The sequence below is a fragment of the Acanthochromis polyacanthus genome, chromosome 17, assembly GCF_021347895.1.
Source record: "Acanthochromis polyacanthus isolate Apoly-LR-REF ecotype Palm Island chromosome 17, KAUST_Apoly_ChrSc, whole genome shotgun sequence".
NCBI classification, from domain to species: domain Eukaryota; kingdom Metazoa; phylum Chordata; class Actinopteri; family Pomacentridae; genus Acanthochromis; species Acanthochromis polyacanthus.
Genome location: NC_067129.1, coordinates 5117940 through 5138706, shown reverse-complemented (window position 1 = coordinate 5138706; position 20767 = coordinate 5117940). Strand labels below are relative to the sequence as shown.

General features: G+C 41.7%; 1 protein-coding gene across 7 annotated transcripts in view; it reads left to right on the top strand.

Annotated features, from left to right (window-relative positions):
• rapgef6 (Rap guanine nucleotide exchange factor (GEF) 6) overlaps positions 1–20767 on the top strand; it is a 166884-nt gene that overhangs the window by 92214 nt on the left and 53903 nt on the right. For all 7 annotated transcript variants that reach the window (XM_051937182.1, XM_051937181.1, XM_022210682.2 and 4 more), the window contains one exon: positions 19883–20014. In XM_051937182.1, the coding sequence (XP_051793142.1) occupies positions 19883–20014 (132 nt within the window). The remainder of the gene's footprint in view (positions 1–19882; positions 20015–20767) is intronic.

Here is a 20767-nt window from a genome sequence, read left to right as displayed (position 1 = left end):
TTGAAGTTTGAGAGACAAAAATGACAGAGAAAAGAGAACAGAGAGAGAGACAGAAAATAAATCAATGTGTATAAGAAAGCCTCTGAAGCAGTGGTTTTATTCCACAAGAGGTTTTCACAATTTTATAATTGACTGAGTCACAGAATAGCAGCCAATTATTTTCTCTAGAAGTCAGTCTCTTTTGATAGTTTTGGCTGCCTGAACCGGCTGAGATTGGTGACATTCTTCATTGCTTTGCGTTGAATAGACCTACCACCAGTCAGAGGTTTAATTTGCCTAAATGCAGTTTTGGTCTAAAAGCAGTTACTGCAGGAGATCTAAGAGACCAAAACATAGTGGGCAGGTTGCAGTTTGATTCAAACGAATCACTTAGCTTTATGTCTCTGCAGGGAATCTGCAACTCCCAACTGGCTTTTACAGCTTTCTCTGCAGCTTGTTTACTACACTGTTGGAGAAGAAATCTCTCGGTTGAACTGCTGCAGAAAGTTAACTGTGCATTTAGCCGTGTAGATACTTCCATGACTTCTACACGGCAGCTCCTAACAAATAGCACGCCATACTTGCTTGCTCTAATTTCTAACGTCAGAGGATAGTTATTGAAATATTGACTGCGTGGCTGGAAATTTGGCATCAGATGACAGGCAGGGAAATGTAGGCCAGTGGAGCTGTTTTGCGGGGCCAGGAGGGTTTCTTTTCTGAGGCACTGAGCCCTTGTGAGGTCTAGATTTATTTACTTCTCCAGTAAACAAGCCAGGACTTTTAACGGGAGGTCTTCTTGGGTACACCCACTTACGAAACCAGTTAGTTGAATTTTTAAGAGGCTTTCAAACGTCTTGCTTACACTTTATTGTTTTATTGTGTTGCGTTTACGGGCGAACTGTCCCTTTAAATCACATCCTGCTCATCCCAGCGGAACACAACCTCAGTGTACGTCCTCCCAACGCTGGAAGACTTGTCAAAATGTTCTGCTGCTGAACTCTCTGACCCTCCCTGCTTCCTACATGGGACTTTTCTGAGCTTCCTCTGTGTCTTTTTGTGCCTCTTGCATGTTCTGTCACGCTTTTCTTTAACTTTATCGCCCTCTTCCTTCCTCTTTTGCCTCTTTCTTTCCTCATTTTCCATCCTTTACCTCTTGTTCACTTCTTATTCTCCCGCTACCTTTCCATCTCTCCATCCCTATCTATTATTGAAGCATCAATAATGGACCCTGTTGTTGTTGTTGTTGCCAGCCTGATGCTGCTGCTGCTGCTTTTGTTGCTGCCCTGCTGAGCTGCATCCTCACTCATCTGCTCCTTCCTGTCTTATAAATCACAGCAACTCCTTCTAAAACCATCTGCATCCTCACAAGTCCAACCTTTGCTCTCTGTGCCTACACCAAATGCCAGACATTACTTATTAACCTTCCAGATGCCTTGCATTTCCTTTTAACTCCTTTCTCTGATGCTTGGAAAGTTAAAATTTTAAAAGTTGCCTTTAAATTGGAGACTTTGCATGATGGTGATACTGAGTGATAGTCCAACTAATTTTGGAGCTTGTTTACTCACACTTGAATTAGCAGTTTTTTCCTCAAAGTTTACAGGAAGATGTGTAATTTTTGAGAATGAAAATGACTTTTTTTGTAAACGAACATTGGTGCAAGAGGTAGGAAGTTGAAAGACGTCAACACAATTCATACATTTCTTTCATGGGCTTTTATTCTTTCTTCCTCTCTTCTTTGACAAAGGCTGTGGAGATAAGTTTTTGCCTGAGAAAACATGAAGTCCCACACATTGCTGATAAAAGGATTTGTGCTCAACACAAGTAAATAACTGCGGTTGAAAGTTATTCTAACAAATCCCCGCCTCCCGGCTTCAGATGTCTTCGGCAGAGTGCATCAGGTACAACTTCAGGCTGACCCAGGCTGCTGCCTTTGCTTCCCTCAGCAATCAATGGGCTTTGCTGAACATTGGCATAATCAGTTTGTGTGGATCCATGCTGTACTGAATAGTAATGGAGCGATGGAGGCATTGGTAGTGGAGTGATGGATTTAGTGCCAGGGCCAGGCAGGGCTGGTCAGACAGATGGACAGGTAGACAGACAAAGTGTCTGGCATATCAAAATAAGCACCATTCATTAAACTTAGTATACCTGAGGAGTTTCATCACGCAAGATACAAATGGTCAAAGTAGTTGGTTTTTAACAAGTAATATAATCTAAAGTGCAGTATATTTGAATGAGTGTAGAGCACAAGAAAAAAAAATCTCAAAACCTCTCTGATTCGCTTCTGTTTGAACAGCTAGATGCTGTATTTGATTTAAGCTGCAGCTACTGGTTTGCCATTCATCATCAGATCAGATAGGATAGATATCCACATTAAACTGCTGAACCTCTATTGAGTGAAATAAGGAGATTAATTATTCTTCAGTACAGTCTATTGACCCTTCTCAGAGCTGTGGTTTCACGCCCAGACAGCAGTCTGAGTCTAATTAGGAGCTGAGCACCTTGAAACTTTACACTTTTTTTCAAGAAGGGACATGTTCTGAGTGATAAGAAGACAACACCTCAAGTATTAAGCAAACCTGTTTCATTTCAGTGAAAAAAGGAAGTGCTTGTTAGAGTTAAATTGTGGGAACAACTGGCAAAAACAGTGACAAGGAAAGCATGGTTGCATCAAGTATATATTGTTTTACAAGGCCTCTCCCATTTTGACCAGTTTTGATCCTTTCAGCAATCATTTTCTGTCTGCTGTGGTGTCTTCGGGTCAAAATATTAACTGAGACTCTACTAATGATGACCTGTGTACATCGCCCGTACAAGGAAACACTACACAAACTTGGAAATGTTTATTTTATGAAGAAGGAGAAATATCTGGAATAAAGTTTTTAGTTTTGCAATAACACATACAATGCAGATTTTTTTTTCCAGTTGCATTTTCCACAAGAAAATGACAAAATACATTTTGAGCTAAACTTGGAAAACCCCTTGTACTGTCATTACTTGAAAGGAACAATAAACTACAGGCTTCTAAATACCAGTGATCCACATAGTGACTATTTCAGACCCAAACAAGATCTGCAACATTCAAGTTAGCTGCTGCAACAAAGAACATGTCAATCCAGTGTGGTTGTGCTAATTGCTGCCTTTGTCGATGTTGCCTTGTCACTGGAAGCTAAAGAGTTAGATCCAAAAAATCCAATCCCGCTGTTTTCAGCATCTCATCGGAAAGTATTTAGTGGATTAAAAATTGACGGAGCCAACAGGTTGCAGCCGGAGTAGCTGTCGATCATAAAATGCACTTTGTACTGTAATCCTCTGCATCATCAGATCAGCGGATGGAAACTGCAGGCACCATTAAAGGAATATTTGATAGTTGCTCGGTGGCTCCCCTGGTACGTGAATATGTTGACAGAAACATTTTTGTGCACTAAGAGGATGACCTTTGGCGGGTGAGGTAATGCTTCTTCACATTGGCCTCGGCAGATTTGCTCTGACCTCAGCCCAGCAGACGGGCTGATGGATGAACTGACAGAATCCACGCAGGGTTCAAGGTAACGAAGCCTTTCAGCTCAGGGAGTTGTGGAGGAGGAGGAGGGAGCGCGAGAGACAGAAAATGTTTGAGTGACAAAGGCAGAAAACGAGACAGAGAATTTGAGCAAGAGACAACAATAGAGAGAGAGAGAGGGCTTTTAGCATGCCGAGGGAGGTCTAGGGTATCATATGCACAGGAAGTAGGGGTGATAAAGATCAATATGGATTGCATTAAGCCAGGCCATGCCCTACTCACCCCCCATAACTCATAAATTACTATTCGGTCCTTCTAAACAAAAACACACATTGTTGCTCAAGTTTTGCTCCTCTTTTCCATGGATACAGAAAGTGCATGTGTGGGTAGCATATTATATTGGGAAGTTATTGGCTTGTGTGCATGCCTGAAAGTGTCATATACACCGTAAGCATAGTACAGATTGCCACATATTCAGAAAGGCTTCATTTTTGTGATTTTTCTTCTGCTGTTTTGCTGCAAGAACTGATTTTTTTGTTTGATAACTTGTCGTTCCAATTCACTTCAGTGCAACCTCAGAGTTCAGATAGGCTTTGTCAATGTGCTGTTGTCTCTTCCTAGTGTTTTGAGAAGTTATTTAGTTCATTCTTCTGCACTGCAGTACATCACAAGTGCTCTATTTAAGTCATTAGATATGTGAATGCACTTCTCATCCTTTGGCATTCAGACTGAATGGGCAGGGAGCAGCGCAGTGCCTCACTCACTGATATAACAGCTGTAAGCATACGCTTTGAAGCGTCTGTTTATTGACAAGGCATGATGGCTCTTTTTACCAACAGCCTTGTACACTTTTACATAATTTCACCCCTGAATTCTGGTCTGTAGGTCGCCCTTTTGGAGCTTTTGCTTATTCAGTTGAAGCACATTGTCGGTGGTCTTTGAAACATGATGAAGTGGCATACCGCAACATTTCACCACAATTCATAACCAGTCATTCATTTTAAAGAAATTCAGACATTAGCCTTGGTTGGATGATCTGTAAAAATGCTTTCAAAAGCCAGTTTTTAAATACGCACATATCTCAAATTTCATCCGAGCACTGCTTGCTGTTATGAAGCAGCTAATAGAGAAAGAGTATTTACTTTCTTAGTAGTTTAACACACCTTTCGGTTCAGGAGAAACGGGGGAAAAACTGTACAACTTGGATGTTTCAGAAGTTACAATGGCATAAAAGGGCCTGTGTTGTGTCCTGAATGGTGTAATTACTGTCCATTAGCGATGATAGGCCGGAATTTTCAAGTGAAAAGCCCACTCAAGCCCTGTGTGCGTTTACATGGCCAAGCTGGTCAACATTACAGGGTAAATGGACTGAAAGTGAGGCTGCTCATGCTGAGGCACTCTGAAGCCTTTGTGCACAAACACACACACATTTATTCATTGTCTTTGCACATATGCATATGACCCCTGAACTTGTTGGTCTCTTGCTTCTCGATGCTGTTTAACAACCACAATTGCACAAGCACACACACACACACACACACACAGGCTGCAGGGGTCAAAAAATAAATTACACGTACAGTACATGTGCACATAAATTACTCACCCTCATTTTATATATGCAGGCTCCACCTACCAGATCTATGTCAGTCATGAGCTCCTACCCCCACACCACTCCACACACACACACACACACACACACACACACACACACACCCTAGTGCTGATATTTCAACCACTCATGGCCCCCACCCCCTCAATTTCACTTGCTCCCATTATCTCGCTGCTATTGATCCACATCCCCTCGTCTGCCTGCACAACCAGAGAGCCTTTACTGGATAATTTTCAAGGGCATTTATAAATACAGGATGGGGTGGATGGGTCACTGCTCTGTGTCTCTTTTGTGTTGTTGGCTGTGTGTGAATTTGTGAGAAAAACAAAGAGAAGGATAGCACAGAGAAGCAGAGCAGAGTGAGGCATGGCTGCGTGGAAACTAATGTGGTAGGGCTGCTATGAGGTCTTTCAGGCAGTTTGGAGATGCAGAAACGCTAAAATCTATTACTGTGTTTGCTAATGAATTGTTCTTTTTTTGCACAGACGCACTCTAAAGTAATAATCAACCTCTAAAGCAGTTCTTGTCGTTGAGGGTTTGTGCACATTTCTAGTTTGCAGGAGTTAGATTTCTGTAACTACAGCCGCACTTGACATTTGCATGTTTCGCTTCTTTTGGTTTTAGTTGAAGCTTGAAGGCTTTATTATGACCTCTTAATATTATTCACAGTTCTTTCCTGAATATTTATTAAACTATTTTAAATACGAATGCACATCTGCAGCCTGTCTCGATGTATTTCACATGGTGATGAATTCATATTATAATGAAAGCTGTTTTCAACCACATTAGCAGCAGTTCATCTAATACCTATCATCTGATTTCCTTTTGTTGTCAAGAGCAGTTTTCGGCAGGTAGAATAATAAAATGTCTGATAAACTCCGGAACTCCGGATTATTTGGAAAAGTTAATATCCTGTCCTGCTCAGGCTTTAGTACCGGTTCGTGTGTTTGGGCTGAGGTAAGTGGGCCAGCAGACTGGAACAGGATCCAACATTAACAAAAACACCACAAGAGAGCCGCGGGGTGGAGCTGCCCCTCCAAACGGCCCCGGGGTCAACCTGTAGGAGTGCCAGGGACGCACTGCATGTGTTTGTGAAGCACTGTGGATTGGGCTTGTGGGGCAGGAAGCATCTGTTAACAGAGGGGAGCCAGGAGGTGCTATGGTGCATGTTTCTGTATGTATCTGTGCACATGTTTGTGTGCGTTTGCGTGCACGTGCATACTTGTGTTCGTTTCGGTAGTAAAGCAAAGTGTCTCGCCTTCCCTCCTGTATCCGGCAGACCCGGCCGTGGCCCACCTTCCTCAGGGGCTCAGACAGAGACGCCTTGTAGCTTCCTGTAGCACGCACAGTCTCGCTAACGGACACGCAAACAGAACAAAATAAAGCTATTGGTGTACATATGAATACACACATTAATGATCTCTCAGTGGCAGGACTTCATCCCAAAAAAGTTTGTTCAGCAACAGATGGGGACAGTAATTCCACCTATTGTTCAGTTGTAAGATGTTATTTCAATCTTGAGCCTGTGAAGTTTCTCCAGCCTGCAGAGCTCATACAGTTTAAAGGACAGCATCAGTGAAGCCGCAGCAGCATCCTCTAAGCCAGTAGATGTGGGTGCCATCATTTCAATTCACACCAGATCAGCCTAGTTAAAGTCACACACAGATCTTTTATGCAGACTTTATTCTGGAACAGAGCAGAAACATAAAGTGGAGTTTCACAGTATGGAGGAAGAAAGGTGAATGAAGGAGAGAGGAGGCAGATGGGAAAGAAAAGGCTGATGTAGCAGAAAAGAAATCCTTTTTTTTTTTAAAGGTGGGTGACATCAGACAATCCAGTGATCATCAATGAGAAAATCTTGTCTTTTCCTGCCAAAAAAACTCATTTCAACTGCATCTTGTGCTGATCAGCTTAACTGTCCTGAGAAGCACACCTCAAACCGTTTCTAATCCACACTGCTTTAAATTCACGCTCCCTCCTCAACATGAAAATTTCCTCATCCAGGAGTAAAGCGAGCGCAGCAGTAGGAGGGCTGTGACAGGTTGAATTTTCCTTTCAGAAACAACCAACTCTTTTGGGCAGCGACTACCATCTGCTACCTGCTGCCATACACACACTCAAAAATATACACACACACACACACACACACACACACACACACACACACACACACACACACACACACACACACACACACACACACACACACATGTTTGTACTTCTATCTTAGTGAGGACATCCATAGGCGTAATGCATTTCCTAGAGCCTTACCCTAACCTTAACCATCACAACTGATTGCCTAACCCTAATCCTTACCCTCACCCTAACCAAACCTCAATTCATACCTGTTCTCTAAAAACAAGTCTTCACCCTCAAACATGGCTGTTTCAAAGTGAGGACCGGCCAAAATGTCCTCACTTTGTAAAAATGTCCTCACTTTGATAGTTAAATGCAGAAAATGGTACTCACCATGTAGCAAGTACAAGAACACACACACACACACACACACACACACACACACACACACACACACACTCCCTTTAGGTGCCAACTGGAAGGAATTTCCACTAAAGCCTGGTTGTAATACTTCTCCGGAGAAGAATACTTGTCTCTGCAGGGGTGCCGACCCATGCTAATTACCTTCTTCGCTGTGTAAGCCGCCAGACGACTGAATGAGTGGTAAAGATTGTGGGGGATGAATGAGCCTGCAGCCAACCTAGAGCCATTACTCACCGAGAAAATCCCGGCTGTTGGAATTTATTCAGGCAAAAGGATGGAGGCAGAAATATCATTTAATGTTATTATTACTTACCCATAACATTATCTAATGTCTCGGTTGTTAGTAGATCAGCAAGTTGTGTCTAAATCTTTTACCAAATTGCACTTATTGGGTAATTTGTTGGCAAAAAAAAAAGGAATTGCAACTTGAATTTTGATTGTAGCAGTCATGATGCATTAGCAGGAATGAAAGCAGTGTTTTGCCCTCCACAACAGTATAAAAAATATTGACTTGTTTAGCATAAAAATTGGGACTTGGACTCTGGAACTGTTTTTTTTTTTTTACCTTATTTACGACTTCACAGTTAAGAATTAAGACTTCCTTGTGATTTGCTAAACAATTCATTGGTCCTGCACTTGTTACCTTTGAAGTGTGTCATTATTTAGTGCTCAACAGAACAATTGGAGCTGATTCAGGATGATGGAAATTTCCATGATCTCCAAATGTTTCATTTTCAAGTGGTCACGCACATCCTCACAAAAACCCCTCACACTCGTATACAAGTCCACTGTCCATTGTTCAAAGGTTAATCCCCGTGTTTGGTAATACATTAATGTGTTCAGGATTTTAGAATCTGTTGATGATTAATCCAATGTGAAATGAGTACAGAGGGCATCACACATGTATAAAACTCTGCTTTCCTCTACGGTGGGTTCCCTCCTGCTTATCTTTCTTCTCTCTTGTGCCTGTGCCTCCTCTTTGTCTCTTTCCTTCATCAGACATCTGGGGCAAAAGTCACAGGCCTTTGGCAGTGCTGGTGTCGTTCAGCATCCCGTCTGTCACAATACTGGCACGGCACCGGGTGGAAACTGCCAACTAATGGCTGTTTATCCGCTGTCGAAACTTGCCAGCCAATGTCCATCAAGGCTAAGAACTTGCCAACCAATGATTGCTGAACCTTGTACCTCACAAACCAGCTCCTGCCAAATCACAGGATGCAGCTTCTTCTCTCAACTCGGATTAAAATGAAATTCAAAGAGTTTTCGAGGTAATTTGTAGCTATGCAGAATTCCCACTTCATTTTGGGGGGAAAAAAGTATTTTTGTCTCTCATGTTGTCCCACTTTTAGGTTCCAACAATCAGTGTTTCATTTCTCTTCCAGTGCTTTTTTTAGCGAAAGACATACTGTGGGGAAAGTACACAAGTTTTTACAACAATAACTGAATGTTTTTGCGGCTTTTTTGTGACGATTGTGCAGCTTAAATGTCAGTTTGTGCACAAGTTATCATGTCAGTCAGACTGAAAACAGGAACCTTGCTAAAAAATATTTTGCCGTCATTTCCTTAAACAGTACATTGTTTCTAATCATATTGAGTTTAAAATGCCTCGTACTCGCTGTAGAAAAGGCAAAGTGCACAGAGGTTGATGGTCTTTTGTGAAACTGATGCAAAACAGAATACTAAAAGCAAAGCAGCAGAGCAAGAGCTCTCTCATTGCATGATAGCAGTTGCACCCAGAAAACTGTGGAGCCTACAATTCCCATAATGCAACCCACTAGCATCTTTTATTTCATACGTTCTTGCCTGGTAAATGCCAACCACTTTTAAGTTTGAAACACTGGTGATATCATATTTATGGTAACATCGTTAGGGTTATTTTCTCAAACTTTCAAAGGCGTTTTCATGTTTCGTCTGGAGCCACTGAAGACATTAGTCCTCATGGTGAGTAAAGTGAGCTAAAAATCAGCAACATACCAATTTGTATCGTAGCAAATGATGTTTGAACAAACAGGAGCACCACACTGACTTCACACTCAACTTACTTTCTAAACAAACTGGTAGGAGTCTTCTCAGTGTATCATCAGGTGCACTCGGTGTTTATTCTCGTTAGACAGACTGTTTATTCCTTTTGCTTTGGAGCTTGCAATGTAATACAAACCATAAAGAAGCGATGCGAAGCAGCACACTTTTAGTTCCGTGTTCATTCCGGTATACAGTGGTCCCTCGTCTATCGCAGGGATTACATTCCAGACCCCCTCGCGATGAATGAAAATCTGCAAAGTAGTGACCATATTTTTTTTTTTTATTATTTATATATATTTTAAGGCTTTATAAGCCCTCCCCACACACCGCAGAGCAACACTATGTGCAGTGATCAGACATCTATGTGAAATGGAGCAGGCCAGATGCTGAATGCTGCTACACATGGGAGACGGAGGATACTGATGCTACGGTCGCTGAGCCAATCAGCACCCAGCACTGTTCGCTATGCATTTTGTTTCGATTAAATATTCTTTTAATATGTCTTAATTATTATTTTTTAGTTATTTTTTTATATTGCTTTCAGTTTTGTAGACTAGAAAATGTCTATTTTACAAAAAAAAAAAAAAAAAAGTTAAAATAATGTAGCGATCGCAGAGCCGGTTGTTGCGCTGCAATGCACCATGGGAGTTTGGGGTGTTGGGGATTTGAATGTCATCATTTTGGTTCATGTTAGTGTTGCAGTGTTAATAGTGTTTGTGTTTTTGTGGTTTAGTCAGCCTAGTTAGTTTGGTGAAGTGTTATGTTATCAGGACAGTGAGTGTGTAGTGTGTTTGATGACTTCCTGCCACATTTTCTCTAATGTTTCTCTCTGTATGTGTCAAAATAAGCGTCTGACAGTTGCAGAGTGCATAAAAGTCAAATGTCCTTTCTCCAGCTTCGTTCTTCGACGCAGCTTGCCACAATAATAAACATGTAAAAATACTTATGCACTGCAAAATCCCGCTATATAGCAAAAAATCTGCAATACTGAATGCAACTGCGACATGGCGAGAGGCCACTGTAATTTTGTTTAAGATTTTTGTTGTAAGCTAAAGCCAACTTTTGAGAAGTATGGCTGGAAGAATCTGAAGCAGTGTCACTGTCAGGAGTTCAGGAAAGTGTGTGCATATGTGTGTGTGTGTGTTAGCTCTTATTTCTGTGTATGCACATGCGGTCTTCTCTGCTTGACAGTATTTCAGTCCTCGTCTCTTCATGCGGTCCCCTGCTAACTCCAGCCACTCTCTCTTTCTCCCACCCTTTCTCTGTTACACGTCTGCCTTTGCAGTTGTCACCTCCAATTTCAACTTCAATTCATTACATGTCCCCTTGCTCCAGCTGGTGCAGACGCTCTCTCACACACATGTAGGCGTGCAAACACACACACAGTCGCACTGTCAGAGATATGGTAGTCTGGACTGAGGTAGAATTGGATTCTTAAGAGAATATTGGAGACTTTTTATCTTCATCTGTTCCCTCATTTTCACTTCATCCTCATTCCACCCCACGCTGTCAGTCCTATCTCTGTTCTATTCGCTCTCTCCTACCTTTGCTTCTCTCTCTCTCTTTCTCTTTCACACACACAGTTCAGTCTCTACCATATTCTGCCTTCCTCGCTGCCGTCCTCTTTCACTCCTCTCTTTTGGCCCACTCTCTCTTTGTCTCTGTTGCTCACATTCACTTCAGGTCTGTCTATTTTCTCCCCATCTCCATCTGTCTTCCTGCACTGTATCTTAATCTAACCGTCTACGGGCTTGCCAGTAATGGAGTGGAGCGTGGCTGTGCGCTGAGCCTGTTCAGTAAGCTCAGTTCTACTGAATGACGCCTGTAGCCGCATGCAGCTTGCATGTAGTAAAATATCTGTGTGTGTAGGTTGATTTTTCTGTAGTTTTCTTTGATGGTGTTGGTGTGGGCTTTCCTTTGCATGAATGTGACTGTATAGTTGTGTGTGTGTGTGTATGACCATGCATTTCCTCTCTGCATGTGTGAGTTTCCTGACACTGTCCACCTCTTACAACATTAGAGTCACCAGTGGCCTCGATTGATCAAAGCTTTTTCGAGTGCCACGGGGCTAAATCTGGAGCTTCAAAATGTGCATGTGTGCGTGTCCCTTTCCAGACATCAGAGCCAGTGTTCTCACCTAGCTGGTCTGATGAGGCTACTTGCAGTCATTTTCCTGCTCCTCGCTCCCTTTGATGCAGAATTTGACGCTGGAGTTTGATCCCACGGTGGAAAAATATATCCAAGAATGAAGAACATCTAAAAAAAAAATAGAAAGAAAGCAGTGAAGGCCAAGAGGGAAAGTGACAGAAACTACATAAGCCTGGAGTAGTGACAGGGGAACTGGAGAGTTGAGTTTGTAATGAAGGGAGTGAACAATCGGATGTAGAGAGACGGAGTTAATAACCGAGGAGGTGAGATAATGCAAAGAAACCGAGCAAGTCAGGGTGCAGAGAAATCCGAAAACCAGCGGAAATCAGATTCAGACATCAAGTTAAGTGTTACATCAAAGGACAGATAACTCACTTGTTCTGCGAGACAGGAGCGGCATTGTTCCTTTTTGCAGGGGTGCACTGCCTCTGCCTGTGATGTGGTTTCTGGTTTAACTATCTGCTGCGAGAGCTAAATCAACACGGTGACAGCTGTTATCAGCGACTGTAGCTGAGGCTCACTGTTTTTATGTGTAATTATGCTCTATATCCATAGTGGGAAAGCCTTTTTATGGAATGGACATCTTTTTTCCCGTGAAGCTTCTGTTTAAAAAGATGGAGCTAGGAAACCCTGACGCATAAACTCGCCACCTCTCATTTTATTGTGAAGTTTTATCCTCCTGATAGTGATCTAGGTAGAACTTACATAATTGCTCCAACATTTAACCGTCACTATGATTTAGCAGCGTCTGCTCATGCAAGTATGTTCAGTATTTTAGCATAAATGGCTGTTAACAGGCTTTGTTCTGTATGCATGCTTTATTTCCATGATGAGAGGTGGTTGCTCAGCTTGGATCTACCGCTCAGGTCAAGGCAGTTTGCCACTGCTGACATCTACAGGCCATCTATGTTAGTGTCAGATACCCCACCAGTGACCTCACCTCCATTACCACGCTGTATGCACCAACCTCTGAGGTTAAGAGCAGCGTAAAGCAGGCAGAAGAAATGTGTTAGCTGCTTGGTTTCTGGGAGAATTAATGACTGAATCAGGACTTTGAACTCAGAACTCGGTGTCTTTGTGTATATTAGGAATCATCATGATCCGCTGCGGTTCTAATTGTGTTTTACAAGAATGAACTAGTAACTTTTTGATGTAGCAACAGCTCTCGTTCAAATGTGGTTTTGGCATCTCTTTGTGCACAAAGTGGCATGTGAATCTACTCATTTCTGCGGCCTCGTTTCTTTTATACGCCCCTCACTCTGCATGCAATTTAGCTAAAGCAGAGATTTAATAGTAATCACTGCTAACACCAACAGTCTTTTTCTATTCTAATGTCATGTTGGTCTCTCTTGGCACTGTCGCCTTTAAATATTCATTCAGCTTTGTTTCCATCATTGTTTGTTGAACCCGCTTTAATTATCATCCTCATCAGGATTCATCAGCCTCATCGCGTTTTCTTTAATTACTTCGCTAAGCCATTTGTCCTCTTGATTCTTCATCTTAATGTATTGTTCTGCTTCATTCTTCTCGGCTTCCTTGTCTGCTTTTGATGTGTATGTTTTAGTGAATCTTTTTTTCGTTGCTCTATCTGTCAATGTAACTAATCCTCTTGGCCTCGGTCTCTGTTGTTGTCTGGATTTCTCTCTGTGTATCAGACATTTAGTGAAGTCTCAGGTGGGACCGAGCAGTTTGATTTTTACATTTTTGATTTAAAACCTGGTGTTTAGCGATTTAGCCCAGTTTGGGATATGCTTTAAACATTTTGACTCTCATGTCAATAGTTTTTTAAATTAATGCCAGCCTCCTTGTATGACAGTAATGCTCCATAATGTATTTTAAATATATTACACACTGAAGCTCATCTTTAAAAAAATTATGTCACACACCAACTCACAATAGCAATATCTGTCAGAAAAGGAAATTGGATATTTTGCCCAAATTGTGCAACCGAAGACTCAGGTGTTTACCGTCATTTAGTCATTAAATACCGGAAAGACGATATTGGGTGCAAAAACTGTTAACCACATTAAAGCAAAACATAATTCAGATTTAGTGTTCACCACACCCTCCTCCCATCCTTATCCTATGTTTTAATGGCGTGGCCCCTTCTGGTACCTCAAACCAACCAATTCCAGACATAGACCAGGCGTCATCCGTTAATGTCTCCAAGGTTTCCCAAAACCACTGAGGCCCCAGAGCCTCCCTCTACACAATGACCTGCAACATAGCAAAGATTAGCCCAGCACTAAAATGCTTTTGGGAAACTCAGCCTCTGGTCTGCGTGTCCAAATGGCCAGTCTGGCCTTTATAGCCCATTTTACCACTGAGGAAATAGGTGAAACAGAGCACTCAGGCCTGCAGCTAGTTAATCTCATTGTTAAAACTGGATGCAATAAGCAAAAGTTTCGAGAAGAAGGAAAGAGAGGATATCACCTTAATATGTTTTGACTTGTATGCTTTGCTTTCAGAGGCTTGGGTAGGTCTCCAGAAAAACAAATGCAGACATAAAGAGGACTTAAAATGCAGAGCTGCACTTTGAATGTTGAGTTTTTCTCCCTGGTGGAGGGAAAATCCTTGTTTGTGTGGTAAACTGCAACGAGCTGTGTGATGTTGTGTAAGTGCTGCCTTAATCACATCTTTGCCTTTGGCCACACAGTCTTTATGACATCTTTGTGAGTGTTTTCATGATCACAGAATTAACAAATGCATCTCAGCACATCATTTAGAGTAAATATAAAGCGGTGAAGTTGCCAAATGATCATCTCCTTAACTCATGTCACAATGAACTGTCCACCCCAGCTGTATTTTCTTTTGGTTTATTATTCATTTATAAGCTGCCAAACTCGGTAGCAGCTTCATGTTTTGACAGCTTCAGGCTTTATTCCTCATAAATTCACACTGTCTTCAGCTGCTGCATCTCACTCACGCTAAATCTTTATTATGATAGATGATAGGTGCACTTTTCTGGAGTCGATCAGACCCTGATTGCTGCTGTGAAATCTTTGATCCGTTTGGCAGCGACACAACATCCTACCGTCGGCTTGATCCTCCCGTGATTGTGCCCGCTCGTTGACGTGATGCAAGTGTACAGCCGAAGGAACCGTGCACATTTATATTTAATCTCCTAACTCTCATCCTTAATGCATGAGGAGAACGGGAGACCCCCCTCGCCCCACCCCAGAACCCCGTGGTTCGGCCTGCTGGGAGAGGAAAAGAGGGGGATTAGTGCGGGATTAAGTCTGTGGTGTGAATAGGAGCCACGAGACCCTCCACAATTATTCACTTCGCCGTCACTCGACTTTTCCCCTCCATCCCTCGCTCTGTAAAACGCTCAGACAAAAACGTCCACTCCCTCTCTCTGTCGTTGCCCTTTTGTTCAGTCCTGGCGCTACTAGGAGACAGAACAAATCTTGATTGAAAACTTTCTTTTAATTGTGGGCTTAAATTTTTTAGTAAGAAGTAAAAGTGCCGCTGTTTTCTGCCGGTGTTGGCTAAATGCACATTGTAGGTATAAATTGCCACAAGTGGCATCAATACACAGTTACAGATCTTTGCAGACATCTCTAAGTTTGTGCATTGGAAGGACAAGTTAATTGTAATGCATTGGTTCTCACCTTTTGATATCTTGCTTGGGTGTATTTCTGTGTTGCGTGAACTTTCCCCCGAGTCTGGTTGAGGTCAGCCGTCTGACACATTCATTTCTGACTCTATGTGGATTCTGGCAAATGTATTAAATGGATATCGGGTGGGAGTTTCATCATCACCGGCCTGATAACTGCTTCATGACACAGAAATCAATAAGTATTTACCTGCAACACTGTAGCAATCACTCTCTGTCCTCTCTGCCGCTTTTTTCTGTCTCTTCTTACTAACAAAGAAACACAGCAACAAAGTGAAGAGTGTTGGTCAACGATAAGCGCCACTGGTGAGAGTGGAGAATTCTTCCTGTGTCTGTGTGTGATTGGGCGTAATTTAGTCAATAAAACCAACAGTCTTGGGTTATGTGTTGTCTGCGGGTCAATATGCGAATCCCACAATGCATTACACCGCCGTCCCTAATAGGAAATGGATTTCACTTAAATGCTCCTTACTCATGACCTAAGCCTCGTGCCAGAGTCATTACTCGTGTGTGAATGTTATAATAGCACACTTTGAAATTAGAATCCTGCTATTTAAGAGTTGCTAATAGCGCTATAAACATGGTAATATTGAGTGACAGGGAGAAGCGCATATTTAAATAGAATACAATGTGTTAATATGGTGTCTAGTGGAGGATAGAGGCCGCAAATGTGTTAAATTCCAAATTTTAGAGTACAATAGTTCACCGAGAAGCACTTAAATTTCCTGTGTATGTGACCACGAGTGCCTTTGAATCTGTAGGGCTACTACGCAAAGACTGACATTTCTGTCAATATCCTCTCTTGGCCAGAGTTTGGTCTGAAAATCTGTGCATTTGTAATGCAACACCCCCTTAACTGCTTTTATTTTACGAGTGTGTGGCGCTTTGCAAATCATAAATAAGCTTTTTTTTTCATTTTTTCAGGGAAAGCGGTCATCCTATACAAAATGAATAAAATCTAAAGCATTATGTTGCTCTAGAGTGTAGGTAAAAGATGTATGTAGGAAGTGTATTTCTTTACTTTACTGGATCCCCTGGGGGTGTTATAAACATTTCTAAATGAAGCAATAATGGAGTCATGAAATAGATTTTCATTTTATGGCAACACACCCAAATTATTCTCAGCATGACTGTATTTATATTAAGAAGCAGTTCAAATTGCCATATGTTGCATGACCTAAACTTAAGAATACAGACACACTCCAACTAGTAACTATAACACTACAGCTACTTCAAGTATTTTCGCGAAATACTAAGATTAGAGAAAACAGAGAAACGTGTTTTCACTCACATCCGCGTCTCACACCAAAATCTATAATAGCTAAATTGTTTTGTTCTCAGAAAAGGTCATAATTTGTGAGATGCCTTTGTTTTTTAAGCGCTATTAAAAACATTACCCATCACCCGAGCAACCTGGAAAACAACTGGAGCTTTGTGGTTAGCATTCGCACGGCCGTATTCTCACTCAAACCATGATCTCTTCCTAATCCTAACCAAGTAGTTCTGTAGCATAAACCAAAGTAAACAGCAACAGAATGCGGCGAGTGAAAACAAAGAAGTCCACAATGACGGAAACGCAACAAAATGCGAAAAAAAATCACAGAAATCAAACCACGGTCTCCTGGGTGAAAGTCCTGTGTTTTGTCAGTCACACCACCATCCTTCCAACCTCCTAATGTGGACTTTGCTGCTCTTTAAAAAAAAAAAAAGAGTCACGTAACTGATGCATGCTACATAAATAGGCATCTTAGTTTTACACCCTTATTAAGAAGAAAATATGGTTTGTACTGTGGAACACCCCTAAAAACCCCAAAAAGTCACTTTAAACAAAAAGACTTTTATAGAAGACCAATAGTTTATGGGAATATAGAAATAATTTATTTGCAACTTTGATGCTTTGCTATTGAGATTAACTTTTTGTGGTTGTGTGTGCAGTGAGTTTTATTGTCTCTTTCTGCATTATATTGGCACATATCTAATACACTGTATTTGTTATTTAAATTTAAAACTATTTTAATGGTAACTTTAAATTGTAAAATAATGTTATTATTTGATCATTTTTTGATCATTTTAAGATGTAAATGACAGAACTGACTCTCCACGCAGATTAATTGCAGTGAATGATTTCAGGCACAATATCCATCCATCCATCCATCCATCCATCCATCCATCCATCCATCCATCCATCCATCCATCCATCCATCCATCCATCCATCCATCCATCCATCCATCCATCCATCCATCCATCCATCCATCCATCCATCCATCCATCCATCCATCCATCCATCCATCCATGAATAAATTGAGTGACCTCCCTTTAATATGCCACAGATTAGGAACATGTCATTGAACTTCCTGAACTCCACCCCTCCATACTGTGTTTCCCTGGGGGTTTGGGTTCTGGGGGGGGTTAAGTGCTGATGAGGTTGTACAGTACAGCAGGACTATAAGAAGAGAGTAGTGAGGGGGCAGTGCCCCCAGACTCAGTGTCTTTAATATTGCATGCTGGCACCGTAGGTCCTAGCAGTCTCAGCTAGCGTCCAGGCTTCAGTTTGGCGTTGTGCGGCTTTGTATGTACGGCTGTTTGTGTGGGTGTTTAAATTGGTGTTTATGTGTGTGTTTGGACGGCTGTCCGATGTGGCGATGGAGGAGGTGTGCTGTCGGTTTGCTCGGTGTCGCAGGAGGACGTCTTCTCTCACTCTGATTCTGCCCCAATCTAAACTGGTAAGACTTGAGATCTGAAGCTCGTCGGGCTTTCTTCTAGAGCAGAGGAGGGACGCCGACTACGATGGTCCACCAGAGAAAGTGAGGAAATTGAGGAGACACCTAGCTGCCCCACTTTATACTAAATCCTATTTTTAACATCCTCATACAGTTTTCAGTGACAGTAGAAATACCTCTTAGCTTTCTGTCATCTGTCCTGTATGAATGTAGCAGTCCTTTTCTCACAGCATTGTAGTGCTGAATCTCCAGTGTTGGCCAGTGAGCTGCTTGTTTAGGCTTGTCCAGTTTTGCGATGGCTTGTGAATCTTTTAGCGTTGCATCTCTGAGTCAGTGCTGACTTCCACTATCCTCTGCTTTACACCAGGTCACAGTTACACTATTTTGCTTGGAGATCTCCTCATAGTAAGATAAAGGCATCATTTTGTTTTTTTTATTCACTTTTCAGTTTTATTACTATCAATGTGTTCTGTATTAGGTAATTCATCTGTGTGCTTGAGTAAAAGGCATTCATAATAACTCTTGTTTTATGATTAGCAAAATTGAATAAAGGGTTGATTAAATGAGTCTAAATTAGTCTGTTAATTAAGCGAGAATAGAGTATGTCAGTAGGACATTTTAGTTTGTCCAACAGCTGATCATGAAAATGTGTTTCTTAACAGCAAGGAGGTGTAAAAAGGTAGGCACATTTTTTGCAGCCACTTACAGTATGTTTAGCGACATGCAGCAAAACCAGCCAAGTTCAAGCAACAAGCACATGTAAATACACATTTAGCCTTAATCACACCTCCTTAAATTGGTGTTAAATTGGACCTAGTAGTATGTTTAAAGCAAGCTGAAAGTTATCTAACAGTAGTTTTGATGTTATGTGTTATTTTAATGAGATTTGTGCGACTATTTTGCATCTCTAAAGCAGTTTTAGAGAGTAAAAATGTACAAGATGTCCTCCTGTCCACGTTTAGATTTACAGTGCAACAGTCCTCTTGTTTTTAAAGGTCACTCGCCTGTTTGACTGACATCTTTGTCTCATTCTGAATCTGGATTGGTGAGTTGTTTGTGCTCTTGGCAATTCAGGTTTTGAAGCGTGTGTGCGATTTTCTGAAATTGTGATAACAGGACAGAAACAAATGGATTTTGTTTGTGCCGATGCTCAAGGTTTGCTTTGTGCAAATTGTCTTCTAATCTCGAGGTAAACAAACTGACCGCTGCAAACAGATTTATTTGGGGTATTTGTTTTGTTTGTTGCTGCTTGATGTATTTGCAGATTTAATTGTTTAAATGGTGTTTCCGTGTGTATGTTTTTGTGCTTATTACAGTGTTTGTTTTGAAGTCTGTGGACGTCTGGGAGGTTTTGCAGCGTTGTGTTTCAGCATGTGTGTACAGTCTGATCATGTCGCCATCATATAAGCTGTCAGCTGTTGTAATAGAGAAGTCAGGTTTTGCTGTTTTTTATTCAAGGCCACTCCAAAAATATAATATCACCAGTTATCACATCAGTCTGCACCTCTAGACCATAAATTCCTGCCATCTGAAGTAGCACTATCCTCTTCAGGTTAATTATCCCGGAGTATAACATGTCAAACGGTGCCAAAGCAGCTTTGGCTTTCAGGCTGATGAAGCAGCTGTTTGAGTGTGTGTGTGTGTGTGTGTGTGTCTGTATGTGTGTGTGCGTGTGTTTGCCTCTGCTGAACTGTGTGCGTTTGCGTCTGTTGAACTCATATCCTCTTTGCTTTTTCTGTTTCTCTTTTTCGGTATCTCCTCTGCTCGCCGTCTGTCTGAACAGCTTCCTGCTGACCTCAATAAGATGCACCTAACAGACCACGCCCACCAGCAGGTGATGCACATGCCTCCCAGCCAATCAGGATGCAGCATCGCCAGCGATTCGGGGAGCAGCAGCCTGTCAGATATTTACCAGGTAGGTGTATCTCCGAGTTTTGGAATCGTTTTCCTTTTTGGTTATCTTCTTTTCTCTCTTCCTACACCAATAGCAAAATAAATGCACCATTTCCTGCTAAGGGAGTTTATCCTAATTAGGGACAACAATAAAATCTTTACTTATTGATCTACAGATCTGTAAAACGTCACATTGATAAAGCTTACCATTAACATGAGGGATTTTTCCTTTCACTTTGCCAGATGCTTTTTTATCCTGTGTTACATGTGATTCATTGTTTAGCACTGATACAATTTAAAATATAAAGAATCCAGACTCTATAAGTGTAATACTTCATCAGTTTTGCTTTTCTCTCCTCTGCCTCCATTAGAACATTAATTACAAATATAACAAAGCCGGTCAGATCCAGTGACAAATGTGTATACTGTCAAACTTCCGGCTCTGCACTGCAACAACATCTGCTCCGTGGCAGAAGTGTTTTACTGATGGTGGATTCTCTTCAGCTTGATGTGCTCCATTTCTGTCTGCCTACCTGTAGCACATCTGTCAACATCAGCCCCACTCTCCCTCCTTGTAATCCCTCTATCTCGCTAATTATTGCGCATCCCGGTGACTCGCCTCCCTGGGAACTTCCTGCTGTGGATTAAAGGTCACATGTAGGAAATGAACCCAACCTTTCCAGCTGCGTCTATACCTGTGCTACATGTATAGGGGTCTGTAGCATTATCAGTGAGTCGGGGTGTATGGGGATCATTTTGCTGGCACGTGTTTGGT